At 42.8% G+C, this 18456-nt stretch overlaps 1 protein-coding gene across 1 annotated transcript in view; it reads left to right on the forward strand.

The window, feature by feature from the left end:
• slc49a3 (solute carrier family 49 member 3) overlaps window positions 1-18456 on the forward strand; it is an 84735-nt gene that overhangs the window by 17490 nt on the left and 48789 nt on the right. Inside the window, exons 2-5 of the mRNA XM_060851573.1 lie at window positions 853-1011; window positions 2158-2377; window positions 3411-3487; window positions 3600-3737. Coding sequence (XP_060707556.1) covers window positions 853-1011; window positions 2158-2377; window positions 3411-3487; window positions 3600-3737 — 594 coding nt within the window. The remainder of the gene's footprint in view (window positions 1-852; window positions 1012-2157; window positions 2378-3410; window positions 3488-3599; window positions 3738-18456) is intronic.

Here is an 18456-nt window from a genome sequence, read left to right on the forward strand (position 1 = left end):
TAAATTAATGTGAGAGATGGTGCCTTGAGGATAAAATGGAAATTTGTTTGCATTGTGAGAGTTTTACAAGTGGACGAAGTCAATATTTAAGGGCATTAATTTGCTTTCAATTTAGAAGAATCGGGAACCTTTTTCCCCACCTTTGGAAAAATCCATAACTTTATAGAGCTTTTTCTTCTTGAAGGTCATAGTTGAAGTTAGTTTTTGAAATAGCTCCTTTCCCTTGGAGAAACTAGTTCATAAAAGTAAGAAAATTGCTTAACTTTATTAAGCTTTTATTTTGAAATTTCCATACTTGAAATGTTTGGTTAGAAACCTGAGGGGCTATTAAAAGCTAAGCAATTTTAAAATCAGTTGTGTGGTAATGAAGGAAGAAGCTACAAAACTCAAGTTAGGGAATTGAAACTACAGTAAAATTAAAACCTAAACATGTGGTAGAGAATTGAGTTCTCTTAGGTTTTGGGTAATGTAAAATGGTGCTGTTTGAATAGACAGGATTTGTATTTTGAATGTTTCAAAATTTTTCCAATTGTTATATGTAAACTGCTTGGTTCAGTTGTTTCTTGCTTTTATGTAATAAGGTTGTCTGTCTGTTTTATGGCAAAAACCATTTCTGTAGCATTCTATGCTTGTGTTTGTGAAAGACCACTTTATTAAATAACAAAAACAAGCCAGGTTTCAGCCTGGAATCCAACTTGTACAGAAATAACAGCTGGAAGCACAAAACTAGAAATGGTGTTTTATTGCTATGTAGTTATCTGACCGTGTCTTCTGATGCTGCCATTTGCATTCATTTTGTGAAATGCACTTTGCAAGAGTAGATCTGTACGTAACTATTCCTGATTATTTCAGTGTTGGTTGACATTCGCTCCAATTGCGGACCAGACAGCTCGGTATTTCCATATTTCCATGGATCAAGTCAATTGGCTATCGATGATCTACCTCATTGTTGGTGTTCCCTTTGGTTTTTGGACAACGTGGATACTAGACATGCTTGGACTTAAAACGTCGGTAAGTTTTATATTATCTCTTTGTCTCTCTGATTTACTGACATAGCTAGGTGTGGAGCAACTTTGATAGCTGTTTTCTTCAGTTAAATACAGTGATAAACAAGTCCTACTCACCTCTCCAGAGTTTACCCTGCTCAATCCCTTTGGATTGTTTGTTTGTTTTACTGTTTACATAACTTTTGGTGGTCAAACTTGTTGCTTTGGAATATACCACAGGGATTCTGCATTTTCTTAGACTACAACTGATCACACTTTCTAAGAGTTTTGAGCTCTGAGCAAAGCATTCAAACAATATTTAGTTGGTTGCATTTCAGTAATTTGTATTAATGTATAGTGAGTTAATCTGATCCACTTCCTACCATTAAAACTCTTTGGGCCAAAATTTTGCACACCACTCTAAGGAACAGGAAAGAATTGGACAAAGGATTAAACAGTCCAGAAATTCAAAATAATCAACTGACTAGAAATAAGACAATTAATGCCAATGATGGTGTGAATTGAGGTTGGTTACTGGATCTACATTTCACCTTCAGTTATGTCATACAATTTGAAAGTTCTTTTGAATAGCTATTCCCTTAGTTGGAGGCCACTCTTTGCACTGGCATGTGATGATCCACATGTTCAATCCTTCTAGTTGGCCTGAAAGTCTGTATGTTGATTTGAATGAGCAACAATTTTTAAAAAATTTGATGTCTATGACTGTATGGTAGAAGAGCATAGGGATGCCGATGCCCAATTAATTTCAAATGTGTTTCCTAACAAAAGCGAAATTGCAGGTGTGAGTCCTCTGTTAGAAATGGATGGCGCTTATACACAAATGCTGCTCGAGTAAAGTTAATGTTAAAACATGAATTCTATTGAGCTATATGATCATTATATAGTTCCTGAATACTACTGATGAAGTGTAATTTATTTCCATTAAGCCAGTTTGCTTTCAATGATGCAAGATTATTTCCATGGATGATCAGCGCTTGTAAAGATGACTGAATTTATTCTTGACAACATAATTTGAGCAAGCAGGGATTGAAAACTCTGATATCTGTAGATGTGCCCAAAATAGTGGAAAAGTATTCCACTGCATATACACAGAAGTACCAACTGACCACCATCTAATCATTTAGTAATCCCTCTTATTTTTTGTGTGTAGCTGATTCTGAGCTCATGGCTGAACTTGGCTGGTTGTGCCATGCAACTCTTAAGTGTTGCTGACTTCATACCTCAACAAAGCTGGAAATTTCCTCTCCTGATGGTGGGCCAGACTCTTGGTGCTTTGGCACAACCTTTGGTTCTGTTTTCTCCAACAAAATTGGCTGCTATTTGGTTTCCTGAACAACAGAGAGCAACAGCAAACATGATTTCATCAATGGGTGAGTTTGGCATAGAACGTATGTGATATACCTTTCAAAACAAATTAGTGACTTTTCATTTGGATTTAGCCAGCCATCTGGGTAAACACCTAACTACCATTATGAGTTTGCAAAAGACATGCAGAATGTGTTGAAGTGATCCTTCTTCACCCTCAAAATGTGAACTCTGCTTTTTCTTAACAAATGATTCCAGACCTGCTGAGTTTCTCTAGCAATTTCAGTTTTTGTTTGAGATCTGCATCTGCTGTTTGTTGTTTACTATAGCATGTTTTGATGGACTGGTCAAGCCAAAGAATGCAAGAACAGGGAAAGTTTGGTGAATGTATGAAACACAAATTAGGCTTCAATTAGAGTATTGAGAACCGTTTATCACACCAAATTTTAAGAGTTGAAACCTATTAGGGTTGTATAATTTAAATCGAGCCCTGCTACTCCCATGTATGTGCCAGATGTTAAAGTTTTTTCATAATATGCTTGGTAGCCCGATTTGACCTGATTTTCAGCCATGGCTCAGTCATTAAAACCGTAGGGATGTACAGCATGAAAACAGACCCTTCAGTCCAACTTGTCCATGCCAACCAGCTATCCTAACCAAATCCCGTCCTATTTGAAAGCTCTTGGCTCATATCCCTCTAAATTCTTCCTATTCATATACTCCTCTCTCGAAGAGTTTAAAAAATCATGAGGGGCACGGATAGGGTGAGCAGCCAAGGTCTTTTCCCCAGGATAGAGGAATCCAAAATTAGAGGGTAGAGATTTAAAGGGGATCTGAACAATGACTTTTTCAAACAGGGGATGGTGTGTATATGGAGCAAGTTGCTCGAGGAAGTAGTGGAGGCGAGTACAAATACGACATTTAAAAAGCATCTGGATGGGTACAAGGAGGGATTTAGAGCTTTATGAGCCAAATGCTGGTAAATGGGAGTTGTGGACCCAAGGATTTATTTCCGTGATGTGTAACTCTGACTCTACAAAATGTAACGCTACAGTTGCTACATCATAATTGAATTTTGTTTCTTATCTGACTATCTAGCCAATCCATTGGGTATTCTCTTCGCCAATATCCTTTCTCCAATGTTGGTGAAGAAGCCATCTTCAATGCCAGTATTGGTAAGCGCACACAAAAATCTTGGTCATGTTGATCATCCAAATTATAATTTAGAATGCTCCTAGCATGTTCCAGAGAGAATGTATTCTGAATGAAGTTCTTTTTGGTTTTCAGATGATAGTGTACGCCGTGCCCGCAGCAATTGCTTGTCTTCTGACGAGTATTGGAATTCGTAATAAGGTACCGCCAACACCTCCGTCTGCTGGTGCAGCCAACTCTACCTCAGAACCTTTTTTTAGAGGAGTGAAGATGGTAAGTAGTAATAACTAGAGTTTCATTTGAATATTTCTTAATGCTCCAGCCTTGAACTAAAAATGCTGAATGTGCATTTATTTTAATTACATAGATTGAGAGGAAGCAAATTGTAAAATTATAATAAACTGAAGTGAAGATAAACTGATTCTGAAGTTCCTTTAAACTAAATGTACATTTTATGCTTGAGGTTCTTTATCTTGTATTCCATGCCATTTCAATTCCCACTTCCCACCCCATTCATCAGTCGCAGTATATGCTCCAATCTTGTATGAAATTCCTCTGCAAAATACCCTTCCATTGTTTTTCTTTACTTCACTGTTCAACAGCATAAGCCCATCACCCAACTGGATGAAATACAAAACTTTCTAGTAATCGCATGCTTAAGTTTTGAATGCTGAAGTCCCTGAATTGGATGACTTCTATGACTGCTTAGATCTTTATTCTATAAACAGGAAATCCAAGAAACACTCAACAATTCATGCAATATTAATAAGTAAAACAGATGTTAGAGCATCAGCTCAGTAACCTTGACACTACAACATTTTATGGTTGTGCTGTCTAATCTGAGTATTCGCGGAGTTCTCAGTTTGTATTTTAGATTTTGACATCTGTATTTTATCTTTTGCATCAATGAAAATGTAATTGTTCCATCACTTGGGAAACATTTTGAGGATGGCAGCAGTCCCATCCTTCTGGACAATTGGTTGTCCTGGTGGTCAATTCTGTTCAGCATCACCTGATAAGTCCCACACTGGCATAATTTATTCTCCCTCATCTTGCAGATGAAGATCTTTGGCTGCGAAGTATGTGGTTCACTGGCCACTGTTTTCTCTGGGCTTTTGGCCAGCTGACCTGCTTATAGAAATAAGCTTCCAATGCCCTTCCAGTCTGTCAAACTACAGAGGCTTTCATCAGTGACTTTTGCTCTATCATCAATGTCCACAATCTGCCTATCTCCTGAGGTAGTGACCCTGTGGCTGGTTCACCATACAGAAGGTCTTTTGCGTGGCAGCCATTATCCATCTGATGAACGTGGTTATGCCAGAGCGGACATTGTTTGTTAGTAATTAATGTTTGCTGATGAGATCAATACATGCTTGAAAACTCAATTGATGACCTTCTCCTACTAAGATCTAACTTGGATATGACTCGGGCAACAAATATGGAAACCAGTGAGCCTTTCCTTCAGTTTAACGTGTTGTCTTGCAGTTTGGTGTTCTCAGTCAGGTTGCTGTTGTTCCACACACTGGCTGACCAGAATTTATTGCAAGTAGCTAACTGAGAATGTATTATTGGGCTGGCTTCTTGATCCACTATGGTCCCCACGTATGTAACAACATCCACAGTGATGTCAGGAAGTTCCAGGATTTTGATCTGACAATGAAAGAACAACAATGTATTTCCAAGTCAGGATAAGAAGTGGCTAAGAAGTGAACTTGCAGGTAGCCTTCCCATATTTCTGCTGCGGTTGTCTTTCTAGCTGGTTGAGGTTGCATGTTTGTAAGATGCTGTCAGAGGAGTCCTGATGAAATACTGACATGCATCATGCAGATGGTATATACTGCCACTGTGTTGATGGTTTGATATTTTTTAAGGTGTTGGACAGGTTATATCAACCAGGCTGGTTCAAAAGTAGCTTAAATGTGTCGGAACTGCATTCCTCAACAATTGGAGAGGCTTCCTTCACATTCCTAACCCATGCCTTGTTGAAGGTGGCCAGATTTTGGGTAGGTAAGAATTTTAAATCCTTATGACTATCCATCAAGGAAATAACCAGTGCTGGGCTGGTGATTGGTGATATAGTCGTACAGGAAAATGTTTGTGATAGATCCAGTTCAGTTTTGGTCACTGCTAAGCTGCAGGATATTGATTGTGGGAATTCCGTGATGCAATTTAGTCATGGGAAGATGATTAGATTCTTGCTTGTCAGTGATCATCATTGCTTGGCAGTTGTCTGGCACAGTCAAAGTGTGGCGTTGGAAAAGCACAGCAGGTCAAGCAACATCCGAGGAGCAGGAGAGTTGACAGTTTGGGTATAAGCCCTTCATCTGGAATGTGGTGAGGGGGCCCCGAGGGGGCTGAGAGATAAATGGGAGGGGATTAGAGGAAGGTAGCTTGGAAGGTGATAGGTAGATGAAGTGGAGGGTGATGGTAATAGGTTGGAGTGGATAGATGAGAAGGAAGATGGACAGGTAGGACATCAAGAGGGCAGTGCCAAATTGGAAGGTTGGATCTGGGATAAGGTGGGGGGAGAGGAAATGAGGAAACTGGTGAAATTGATGTTGATCCCGTGTGGTTGGAGGGTCCCAGGGTAGAAGATGAGGTTCGGGTGGTAAGGGTTTGGCGGTGGAGGCGGCCTAGGACTTGCATGTGCTCAGTGGGGTGGGAGGGGGAGTTGAAGTGTTTGGCCACAGGATGGTGGGGTTGTTGAGTGCATGTGCCCTGGAGATGTTCCCTAAACAGTTCTGCCATGTGGGTGCAGTCTTGATGCCTCTCGCAGTGGCAAGGGAAAGTGCTGGCGTGGGTTGGTGGAGACGTGGACCTAACAAGGAAATGGTCTCTGCAGAATGCTGATAGGGGTAGGAACAGAAATGTGTCTGGTGGTGGGGGTCTGACTGTAGCTGGCAGAAATGGCAGAGGATGATACGATGTATCTGGAGATTGGTGGGATGGAAGGTGAGGACCCGGTGGGGGGGGGTGTTCTGTTGTTGTGGTTGGAGGGATGGGGCTCAAGGGTGGAGGTGCGGGACATGGAGGAAATGTGCTGGAGGGCATTGTTGAGCATGTGGGAAAGCAAGTTGTGGTCCTTGAAGTAGGAGACCATCTGGACTGTTGTGGAGTGGAATTGCTACTCCTGGGAGCAGATGCCGAGGAGGAATTGGGAGTAAGGGATAGATTTTTTTATAGGGGTGGGTGGAGGAGTTGTCATCCAGGTAGCTGTGATTAGTCAGTGGGTTTGAAGTAGTTGGCTGTGTTGAGTCAGTCGCTGGAAAGGGAGTGAGAAAGAAAGATGGTCCATGTGAATGCTGAGGTACAAGGTGTTTGTGAAGTTTGATGAACCTCACCCCTCCACCTCAACAAGGATAGAGCCCCCTTGGTCCTCACCTTCCACCCCGCCAACCTCCAGACACAACGCATCATCCTCCATTTTTTTTTTGCCACATACGGTCTGACCCCACTGCCAGTGATATATTTCCTTCCCCATCCCTATCAGCATTCTGCAGAAACCATTCCCTTTGTGACTCCCTTGTTAGGTCCATGCCTTCGACTAACCCACCCCAGCATCATCCCTTGCCACCACAAGAGGTGTAAAACCTGCACCCACACCCCTGCCCCTGCCCCTCCCCCACCCAATCTGAGGCCCTAAAGGATGCTTCCACATCAGACAGAGATTTTCCTGCACATCCAAACACTTCGGCTACTGTATCTATTGCTCTCGAAGTGGTCTCTTTTACACTGGGGAGACGAGACCCCAGCTTGCAGAACAGTTCAAGGAATAATTCTGGGACGTGCACCCAACAACCCCATTACCCTTTGGCCAACCACTTCAACTCCGCCAAGGATGTGCAAGTCCTGGGCTGCCACCACCGCCAAATCCTTACCACCTAAAGCCTGGAGGAAGAATGCCTCAGCATCCACCTTGGGACTGTCCAGCCACATAGGATCAATGTGCATTTCACCGGTTTCCTCATTCCCCTACCCCCCCCCCCCCCCCCCCACACTCTCTCTCACACACTCTCTCTCACACACTCTCTCTCTCTCTCTCACACACTCTCTCTCTCACACACTCTCTCTCTCACACACTCTCTCTCTCACACACTCTCTCTCTCACACACTCACTCTCTCTCTCTCACACACTCACTCTCTCTCTCTCACACACTCACTCTCTCTCTCTCACACACTCACTCTCTCTCTCTCACACACTCACTCTCTCTCTCTCTCACACTCTCTCTCTCTCTCTCACACTCTCTCTCTCACACACTCTCTCTCTCTCTCTCACACACTCTCTCTCTCTCTCTCTCACACACTCTCTCTCTCTCTCTCTCTCTCTCTCACACTCTCTCTCTCTCTCTCTCTCTCTCTCTCTCTCTCTCTCTCTCACACTCTCTCTCTCTCTCTCACACTCTCTCTCTCTCTCTCTCTCTCTCTCTCACACTCTCTCTCTCTCTCTCTCTCTCACACTCTCTCTCTCTCTCTCTCTCTCTCTCTCTCTCTCTCTCTCACACTCTCTCTCTCTCTCTCACACTCTCTCTCTCTCTCTCACACTCTCTCTCTCTCTCTCTCTCTCTCTCTCTCTCTCTCTCTCTCTCTCTCTCTCTCTCTCTCACTCTCTCTCTCTCTCTCTCTCTCACACTCTCTCTCTCTCTCTCTCTCACACTCTCTCTCTCTCTCACACACTCTCTCTCTCTCTCTCACACTCTCTCACACACTCTCTCTCTCACACACTCACACAATCATATTCCTAATCCAACTCTGCACCGCCCTGTTGAATTGTCCTACCTGTCCGTCTTCCTTCCCACCTCTCCACTTCTCCTCTGCTGCTCTATCACTGTCACCCTACACCTTCATTTACCTATCGCCTTCCAAGCTACCTTCTCCCTAGCCCCTACCCCACCCATTTTTATCCCTAAGCCCCCTTAGGGGCGAGCATGTACACGCACTGTCCTGCTCCTCGGATGCTGCCTGACCGCCTGTGCTTTTCCAGCGCAACACTTTTTGACTCTGAGGACTGCAGATGCTGGAGATCAGCGACTACTTGTCTAGCACAAATGACATTTGTCAACCCAACCTAGATAATCTTCACATGTTGCTACACCTGGATGTGGATACTCCTTCAGTATCTGAAGAGAGACAAATGGTACTGAATGCTGCGATCATCAACAAATAACTCCACTTCTGACCTTAAGATCTTTTGAAGCTGACACTAGTTGTGTCTAAGACTTTATGCTGAGGAACGTCTGCATTGCTATCATGGAGCTGAGATGATAACATCCAACAGCTGCAACAATTTTCTGTTATGTGAGGTATGACTGCAACCAGCATAAAGCAACAACCCCCCCCCCCCCAACTGTTTTGTCTAGGCTTCTGTATACTCTACAAGCCGGCAGTGAAATAGGACGCTTCAGGCAGCGCTCAGCTGCTTTGTCTGTTTCTTTTTCTTTTAATATGTCTGTTAGTGTGTGTTCTCCTCTTTCCTTCACTCCCAGCCTCAGCATGGACCCAGTGAGCGGGGGGGGTGTCCTCTTGGCTCGGCCCAACCCAGCCTGTGGCAGCGTCTCAACTGAGCACGGCAATGTCTTAGTCTGGTCTCTAAACCCGGGGTGTGAGAGGGTCCTGCCTGGGCATGTTCCGGAGGCAGGAGGAGATTGGGCAGGAGGCAGCTTTAGCAGCAGCGATGGTATCGTGGTCCAGAGCAGGAAGAGTGAGCAGTGAGGGAACTACCCTGGTACCAGTGGTGACATCGAGAACTGACAGCTGTGGCCTCCTGGAGAGCAAGCTAAGCAGAGGATCCAGTTTGTTGAACTTTCAGCTTTATTTCTTTATTTTTCCACTTATTCTATGAAGATAATGATTAAACTTTTAAACTTTATTTCTTTGACTACTTTTGTACCTTGTGAGGTGACATTACACACTTTTCATTGTGTTTTCTGTACTTGAAACCATGTGACAATAGAATCCAAATCTAAAATGCTGCCTTGCTGTCAAGGTAAGTCATTCTTGCTTCGCTTCTGTAGTACTGCTGTTTTGTCCATGTTTGGACCAAGGCTGTAATGAGGTCCAGAGCTGAGTGACTGGTTGAATTTAAATTGAATGTCAGTGAGCAAGTTATTGTTGAGTGTCTCTTGATGATCACAAGTACATTGATAGGCTGGTGATTTGCTTGTTTGGATTTGTCCAGCTTTTTGTGAACTTGGGCGTTTTTCCACATTTGTAGGTTCAGTTTGCAGGTATTGTGGAGTGTAGATATCTGAAGCATTCAATAAACTTAGTGTCACATTGTCAGTACTGACAAGATGGTATGTTAACATACTGGATCATAACGTTTGTCTTTTGGATTCTGATAGTCAAAACAAACTCCTCTTACAGGTGTGAGAGTGCCTGTCCACTTGTTATTGCAGGTGTTCCTCAGTGTGGAATATTATTGCGGCATCATCGATGTTGAGCAGCTCTGCTGAGCACTTGGCACACCTTTTGGTTTGGATCTCAGATGAGCAAGGCTGAATAGCTTTCCATCAGTTCTGGAATGTGAGTAGACACCCTCTGCACTGAGGCAAACAGACTGCCAGTTCTGCAACACAGCCCGCAGATCTGAGTTCCCACGTTGCCCTGTCATAGCTGAACTTAATGTATTTTCATGGAAAGAGTAGGTCATGTTGAACAGCTTCAGTGGGCAGCTAATTTACTCCAGCAACTTACATAGTTGAATGTCTTGGTGAGATTGCTGAAGGCAATATCTCAAGGTCTCCTTTGTTTCTCTTGCAGTTGCTCTTAATTGTAAATATTCCAGTTCTAAAACCACTCAGATTTGGGGTAGATGCATCTAGCCAGGATTTGCAATCTGATGAGCAGCATGGGCAAGTAAGTTTCCCTCAATGCTCAACAGAGCTTGCCTTATTGCAGTTATTGTGGTTACCTTTGTCCATTTACAAGGTTACAATCTTCATATCAGCAAATTCTGAGGAATTGCCTCCTCCCTCAATTAGAGATGCAGACGTTTGTGTGTGAGCTGCAAGAGGGTGCTGGATTTCTGTTTTGAGTTTGTTACATCATCACTGGGAGCTTTGTCCACGGCAAACAAATCACCAGAATTCCTAAACAGTTCCACTATTGGGTTAATATTCAGCTGCGCAATAACGGGCTGGCTTTCTATGGTGTCTAGAGATTGTGTAGTGACATTAGCCTTCCTGGAATATAGCTTATGGTCATTTTTCACCCAAGTCTACAACTGGTTTTTACTGTTAATAATAATTTCCCCTGCCTTAGTTTTTGAGGCAGACAGGCAGGAGGTTGGAAGAACACAGCAAGCCAGGCAGCATCAGCAGGTGGAGAAATCGCTGTTTCCAGTGCAACACTTCTTCAGGACTAGGGGTGGGTGGAGGAGGAGCTGCAGGTAAAGGGGCTGGCAGGGTAGGGTGGCAAAGTGGGGTTAGGTGAAGACTAGCAGGAGTACGACCTTGTTGGTCAATGGGAGGAATGAATCAGGTTGGTGGAAGGGAGGTACAGGGCTGGGAAGTGAATCGGGGATGGGAAGGAAAGTTATTTGAAATTGGAGAGCTGTATTGAGTCCTCTGGGCTGTAGGCTGCCCATGTGAAGATGAGAAGGTGTTCCTCCAATTTGCGGTTTGGTTTGTTGTGGCAATGGAGGAGGCCGAGGATGGTCATGCCTGAAAGGGAGTGGGAACGGGATTTAAAATGGGTGGTGACTGGGAGGTCCGGTCAGCCCCGTGAGTCTGGCTGAGATGCTCTACAAACCGCTCCCTAAGTTTTTGTTTGGTCTCCCTTTGTAGAGAAGATCACATCGGTGCACCTGATGAAGTAAACTAAGTCGGGCAAGAGGCAAGTGAACCTCTATCACCTGGAAGGACTGTTTGGGTCATGATTAGAGGTGAAGAGGGTGGTGTACCAGCAGGTTTTGCATCTTATGTGGTTGCAGGAGATAGTGCAGGGTTTTGCTGGGGGGGGGGGGAGCTGCTGGATTGGTGGGAGTGTGGCACAAACCAAGGATTGGCAAAGGGAACAGTCCTTGCGGAAGTTGGTGAGGACTGGGGAGGGGAAAATGTTCTGGGGTGGGGGGGAGGGGCATCTGCGTGAAGTTGGTGGATGATGCATTAGATATGGAGACTGATGGGATGGTAGGGAGGCAAGGGGGACTCAGTCTTTATCGCATTTGGAGAGGGGAGTTAGAGCAGTGGTTTAGGGAATGGAGGTGGTACGGTGAAGGGCTGTCTGGATGGGTTAGAGTTCTTTACTGATTAACTTGCTGCCTTTTGATCCCTTTGTGTCCCTGTGTTGAAGGACAGCTGAATTTTCTCGCAAAATTGTATCTATTATCAGTGTACTGACTTGCAGTCTTTTGGATTTTTATATTGAGTGGATCCTAGTGCATTCAGAGCTTTAGCGCTTGGATCTCACTTGTAACTGTTGAGGGGATCACTTGGCTTTGATGACAGATTCCACAGTGAAGTAAGCCTTGAATGAGTCAGCATTTTTCTGCTCTTGTTGAGGGTCTTATTTACACTGTCACTGCATCCCACTGGAAGTTAGACTAGGCCTGCAACAATATCAGTTTGTGAGAGTTGATGAGTGGATTGAGTTTGACTGAAATGAATCCTTGCTTGCCCGAGTTGCACAGACCTGTGTCAATTATGTATTTGTACCTATTGACCTTCAGATCATCTGACTACTGCTTTTGGCAATATGTTCTGTTGTCTGAAACCATCGCAAACAAGATTGGTGAGCTTTTCAGCCAGCTGTTTTGCTTTCAATTTGTCTCCGTCACGACCATATTTTCTCCTCTATTGTAAAGGTGCAGTGCTACAGCACTCTACCTCTTAAAGGAACCATTTACCAACCATCAATCAAGTAAATCAGCATTTGCAGATGTTTCCTGGGAAATCTAATTGTCATTACTGAATTCACTTGTGGACTGTTTTGATAGTCAAATTTTGGTACTCCAGTAGGTAGGATATTGTGTAATTACTGTAACCCAAAAACTGATTAGACCTTGATTTAGAAATGATGATAAATTGTTTGTGCTCTCACCTTTTTTTTTGTCCAGCCACATTTTTATTTTGAGAATGAAATTGTAAGCAAAACACCCCAGAACGAGTGAAGTATAATGATAGATTATATTGAACAAAACTGAAGTGAATAGGAATAGAGGGTAGGGAGGAACAACACTCCACTGGTTGGAATTGCGTCTGTTGCAAAGTTGTTAGAAGTCAGACGTCTCCACTCCAGGAGATCTCTACAAGAGATTATCAAAGTACTATCCTAGACTCGAATATCTTCACATGCTTAACCAGTGACCTCCCCTATATCACAAAGTCAAAGTGGTGATGTTCACAGACTAAACAATGTTCCGAACCATTTGCAATTCAACGGCTGTCTGAATGCTAGACTTGAGCAACATCCATGCTTGACCTGATAAATTGCAAATAATATTAGCTTCACAACAATGCCGGGCAATACTCATTTCAAACAGAGTAAATAACAGCCATTCCTTGATGTTCAATGACATGAGCATCGCTGAATTCTCCTTATCAGCATTCTGGAGGTTAGCACTGATAAGAAACTGAACTGAATTGATGTGTTGGAATGCTATCTACTTGGCCATGACTTAACTATACCCAGAGTGCTGCAGCAGTTTAACAAGCAAGCTAACAGTCAGGTCCTGAAGTACAATTTTTCCAGCCAGCAATGGGGAGAAAGTGAGGACTGCAGATGCTGAAGATTAGAGTCAGAGTGCTGTGCTAGAAAAGCACAGCCGGTCAGGCAGCATCCGAGGAGCAGGGTCCTCGGATGCTGCCTGACTGGCTGTGCTTTTCCAGCACTGCACTCAACTCCCAGCCAGCAACGCCTACATCTTGAGCAAATTTAGGAGGGTTATCTCTTCAACATTAGATGGAATTGGGTATTAACTTCCCAAAAAGGAGGATAAATTGTTCACTTTGCAAGCATAAGTCATGAGTTCTGAATTAGCATCAGTGGCTTTCATCAAAGCCAAGCTGATTTCAAAACTTAAGCATTCCTTGGATCCTTATCTCTATCTCCAAATTGTTTCCTATCAGACTAAGATTACAGACAGAAGGAACCCATTTGACCCATTGCATCACTGCTGACTTTGAGAAACCTGTCTCGAGCCTCGGTTGGCTCATGCTTGGAGTAGAGTATTGTTCACAGTTCAATGCAATATTTAAAACATTGTTTCTTCCTTCATAACAATAGCAGACACAAAAATCATAATTTGAGTAAAGAATGTAGAGTAAATCGTTATTAAAGGAAATATGCGGGAGAAATTAATACATAGTTAGAAATGCATTTAACTGTATCCTAAAATTCTGAAAGAGGTAGCTGCAGAGAGTAATCAGTGGTTGTAATCTCAAAATCCCCTAGATAATGGAACAATGTCAAGGATTTAAGATGTTATGACTGGCGGTAAGCCCTTCTACTAATTAAGCCAAACACACACAACAGTTCACCTTGCCTTGTAATCTGTTAAAGTATCGATTTTATTCTTTAACTCTAAAAGTGAACATTTAAGCAACAACTATTTACAACTCCAAGCCTCATTTCTCTATGGTTTGTTATCTACCTCTCACTCCATAACAATATATTAATCCAGTAAAGCCCCTATTAAATTTACAGCAACTCAGTTTTGAAAACCAGAGTGTGGCTGCCATCCCCGGTGTCAGTCTTCCTCTGTTTGTAGATTCTCTGGGTTGTCATTTGGTCTTCTGAATAGATTTTACTTACGAAAAGATACCTTTTGATAGTGTTTTCAGACAGTCTGCCTAACAATGGAAGGTGGTGCTCTTTCTGGCTAACTGTCCAAAATGCTTGCTTTTTAGATCCCAAACATCTGATCATCTCATTGGTTCAATGTTGTCAAAACAATAAAATTCAAATTCGATTGGGTTTTAGTATCTTGGGGCATAGTTTTAAACTGGCTAAGTTCAAATTGCTGTAAGCACAGTTCAGGTATTTAGTTTACATCTTAAGGTTACATTTTTCAATTCTCCAGCACACTCTGCCTGCTAATCAGTCACATGACAGGTGCTTGCCAACTTTCACACTCAAAGGTACAGTACATGCCTTCAATTTCATAACAAAGATAACAAATCAAATAGTTATTTAAGAAATTAGGACATCAATAGGAGGAAAAGTGCTCGGTGTGTTATCAGGGCACTTAGTAAATCATGTGATTCTATAAACCTATGACTTGATTCTGTCCCAAAGGAAATATTTGACCAATTTACTATGGAGGAATATAACTAGGTGGATAAAAAAAAACCAGCGGATGATGGGTTTGGGGATTAGAATGTTTTGGTTTCCACTTGTCATTAAATAAGGCACCCCAAGAAGGGGCTGGCACAATTTAAGAGCTCATACATAGTCATAGAGATGTACATCATGGAAACAGACCCTTCGGTCCAACCAGTCCATGCCAACCAGATATCCCAACCCAATCTAGTCCCACCTGCCAGCACCTGGCCCATATCCCTCCAAACCCTTCCTATTCATATACCATCGAAATGCCTTTTAAATGTTGCAAATGTACCAGCCTCCACCACTTCCTCTGGCAGCTCATTCCATACATTTACCACTCTGTGTGAAAGAATTGCCCCTTAGATCTCTTTTATATCTTTTCCCCCCTCACCCTAAACCCAAGCCTTCTAATTCTGGACTCTCTAACCCCAGGGAAAAGACTTTGCCTATTTACCCTCTCCATGCCCCTCATAATTTTGTAAATCTCTATAAGGTCACTCCTCAGCCTCCAATGCTCCAGGGAAGGCAGCCCCAGCCTGTTCAGCCTCTCCCTATAGCTCAATTCCTCCAACCCTGGCAACATCCTTGTCAATTTTTTCTGAACCCTTTCAAGTTTCACAACATCATTCCGAGAGGAAGGAATAGAGAATTGCACGCAATATTCCAACAGTGGCCTAACCAATGTCCTGTACAACCGCAACATGACCTCCCAACTCTTGTACTCAATACTCTGACCAATAAAGGAAAGCATACCAAACACTGCCTTCACTATCCGATCTACCTGTGACTCCACTTTCAAGGAGCTATGAACCTGTACTCCAAGGTCTTTGTTCAGCAATACACTCTAGGACCTTACCATTAAGTGTATAAGTCCTGCTAAGATTTGCTTTCCCAAAATGCAGAATCCTCGCATTTATCTGAATTAAACTCCATCTGCCACTTCTTATCCATTGGCCCATCTGGTCTAGATCCTGTTATAATCTGAGGTAACCCTCCTCGCTGTACACTACACCTCAAATTTGTAAACTTACTTAGTATACCTCTTATGCTCACATCCAATTCATTTATGTAAATGACAAAAAGTAGAGGACCCAGCACCGATCCTTGTGGCACTCCATTGGTCACAGGCCTCCAGTCTAAAAAACAACCCTCCACCACCACACTCTATGTTCTACCTTTTGAGCCAGTTCTGTATCCAAATGGCTAGTTCTCCCTGTATTCCATGAGATCTAAACTTGCTAATTGGTCTCCATGGACAACCTTGTCGAATGCCTTACTGAAGTCCATATAGATCACATCTACCGCTCTGCCCTCATCAATCCAGTTTTCCCATGCTCATACGTTGAAAATAATATATTAACAGGGGTGGGGGGGGGGGGGGTCCTCACGTAGGTGCATAAGATCATGAGAGGCATAGATGTTGGGAATGCACTCAGTCATTTCCCCAGGGGTGAGGTATTGAGGACTAGAGGGCATCAGTTTAAGGTTAGAGGGCAAAGAATGAAACAGAACCTGGGGGGCAACTTTTTTTACATGAGGTGGTAGGCATGTGGAATGAGTTGCCAGCTGAGTTGGTTGAGGCTGGTACATTAACAACATTTAAAAGACATTTGTACAAATGCATGGATAGGAAAGGCTTAGAAGGATATGAGCAAAAGTGCAGGGAATGATGTTAACATGGATGGACATTTTGGTCAGCATGGACCAGTGTGGGCCAAAGGGCCTGTCTGTGTTGTAGGAGTTTAAGTTTCAGCTGATGTATAATGGGAGCTGTGAAGTATGTATTTCTGGGAGTGTTTGAAAAATGAAATTAATATTTTCTCATGGCTACAATTGTACATCATTCAGTGAGAATACACCTGTGGTATTTTGCTTTGATCTAAATGACCAAGGGAGAATGTGTTTGCCTTAGATGGGATGCACAGAGATTCATTTGTCAGTTCCTGAGATGAAAATCTTGAGAAGAAATAGTAGAATCATCTTAATCTATGGAGTATAGAAGATTGAGCGATGATTTCATTAAAACACTAAAGATGAGCACTGTCTCACTCTGGGGTGGCATGGTGGCTCAGTGATTAGCACTGCTGCCTCTGTGCCAGGGACTTGGATTCGATTCCAGCCTTGAGCAACTGTCTGTGTGGTGTTTGCACATTCTACCCTTGTTTGTGTGGGTTTCTTCTGGGTGCTCTGGTTTCCTCCCACAATTGAAAGATGTGTGGATTAGGTTGGCCATGCTAAATTGTCCATCGTGTTCAGGATGTGTAGGTTAGGTGCATTAGTCAGTTGTAAATGTAGGGGAATTGGCTTGGGTGGGATTCTGTTTGGAGGGCTGGCATGGACTTGTTGGGCTGAAGGGCCTGTTTCCACACTGTAGGGGTCAATTGTGGGGCCATTGTTCAAGGCTGAGGGAACAGCCATTTGTACTAAGATAAGCAATTTCCTCACTCAGAATTCCAAAGATTCCAAATTAAACCTCATGTCTAGATGCTTTGTCAATGATCATCATTATTAAGGCCATGAATGAATTTTGATTAGATTTTTAAATGTTTAGATTGTTGGGGATCAGTTTGAAGGTGGTGTTGAGGTTGAAAAATCAGCAAAGATCTTATTGAATGAAGATAGACTGAGGGGCCTACTTTTCCAATTCCTTACATTGTCTTACATTCTAATTGCACTTCTTTAAACATATTAACACAACTGAGTTCCTTACAAGCAACTGCAAGGACAATTGGTCAGGCAGCAAGCAAGGAGCCGGTGAGTCAATGTTTTGAGCATAAGCTCTTCAGGAATCTATTGAAGAGCTTATGCTTGAAGCGTCGACTCTCCTGCTGCTCAGATGCTGCCTGACCAGCTGTCCTTTTACAACACCACACTCTTCAACTCTAATCTTAAGCATCGACAGCCCTCACGTTCTCTCATTGGAGAACTGCCTAATTGATGCTACAATTATTGACCATTGCATTTGTGGAGTACAATGATGTCAAAATGTTGATCAGAACTTTGTCGCTGAGGCAAAAAACGGGATATGTAATTAACTGAGGAGGAATGCAAGCCCCTGTAAGAAGGTTAAAGGAACCTAGATTGATCAAAATAAAATACACTTTCATGCAGAAAAATGAGGTAATGGATTTTAAAAGGATGAATTTAGATAAGATTTATGAATGAAGCGATCAAACTTTAAAAGGTGCTGAGGCTTGAGTATTCGGATATAAAAATGGGCAATGTCAGATGCTTGTCAGGCAGAGAGAAAAAAAAATAATGTTTCAGCTAGATCTTTCACATGTCAGTATTTACACATTTGCAATGCTGTTCATTTTTGTTTTTAAATAGGAATTTGATGGCTCCTCACTTTCACTTAAAGAAATGAATAGAATACAAAAGTAGCAGTTATGTTACAACTGCACTACAAATTGGTTAGATCATTGTGCCCAGTTTGAAGTTAATCTAATGAGGATGTGAAGGCCATGAGGACATTGAAGAAGACATTTGCTAAGGTGGTTCCAAAGATAGGCAGGTTGAAGTAATTGATAGGTAGATGAAGGTGGGGCTGAAAGTGATAGGCCGGACAGGAGGGTGGTGCAGGTAGGTGGGAAGGGAGATGGACAGGTAAGACTGTTAAAGAGAATGGTGCCAAGTTGGGCGGTTGGGACTGGGATGGGGGGAAATTGGTGAAATCCACACTGATCCTGTGTGATTGGAGGGTCCCAAAGTGGAAGATAAGGTATTC

The sequence above is a fragment of the Hemiscyllium ocellatum genome, chromosome 36, assembly GCF_020745735.1.
Source record: "Hemiscyllium ocellatum isolate sHemOce1 chromosome 36, sHemOce1.pat.X.cur, whole genome shotgun sequence".
NCBI classification, from domain to species: Eukaryota; Metazoa; Chordata; class Chondrichthyes; order Orectolobiformes; family Hemiscylliidae; genus Hemiscyllium; species Hemiscyllium ocellatum.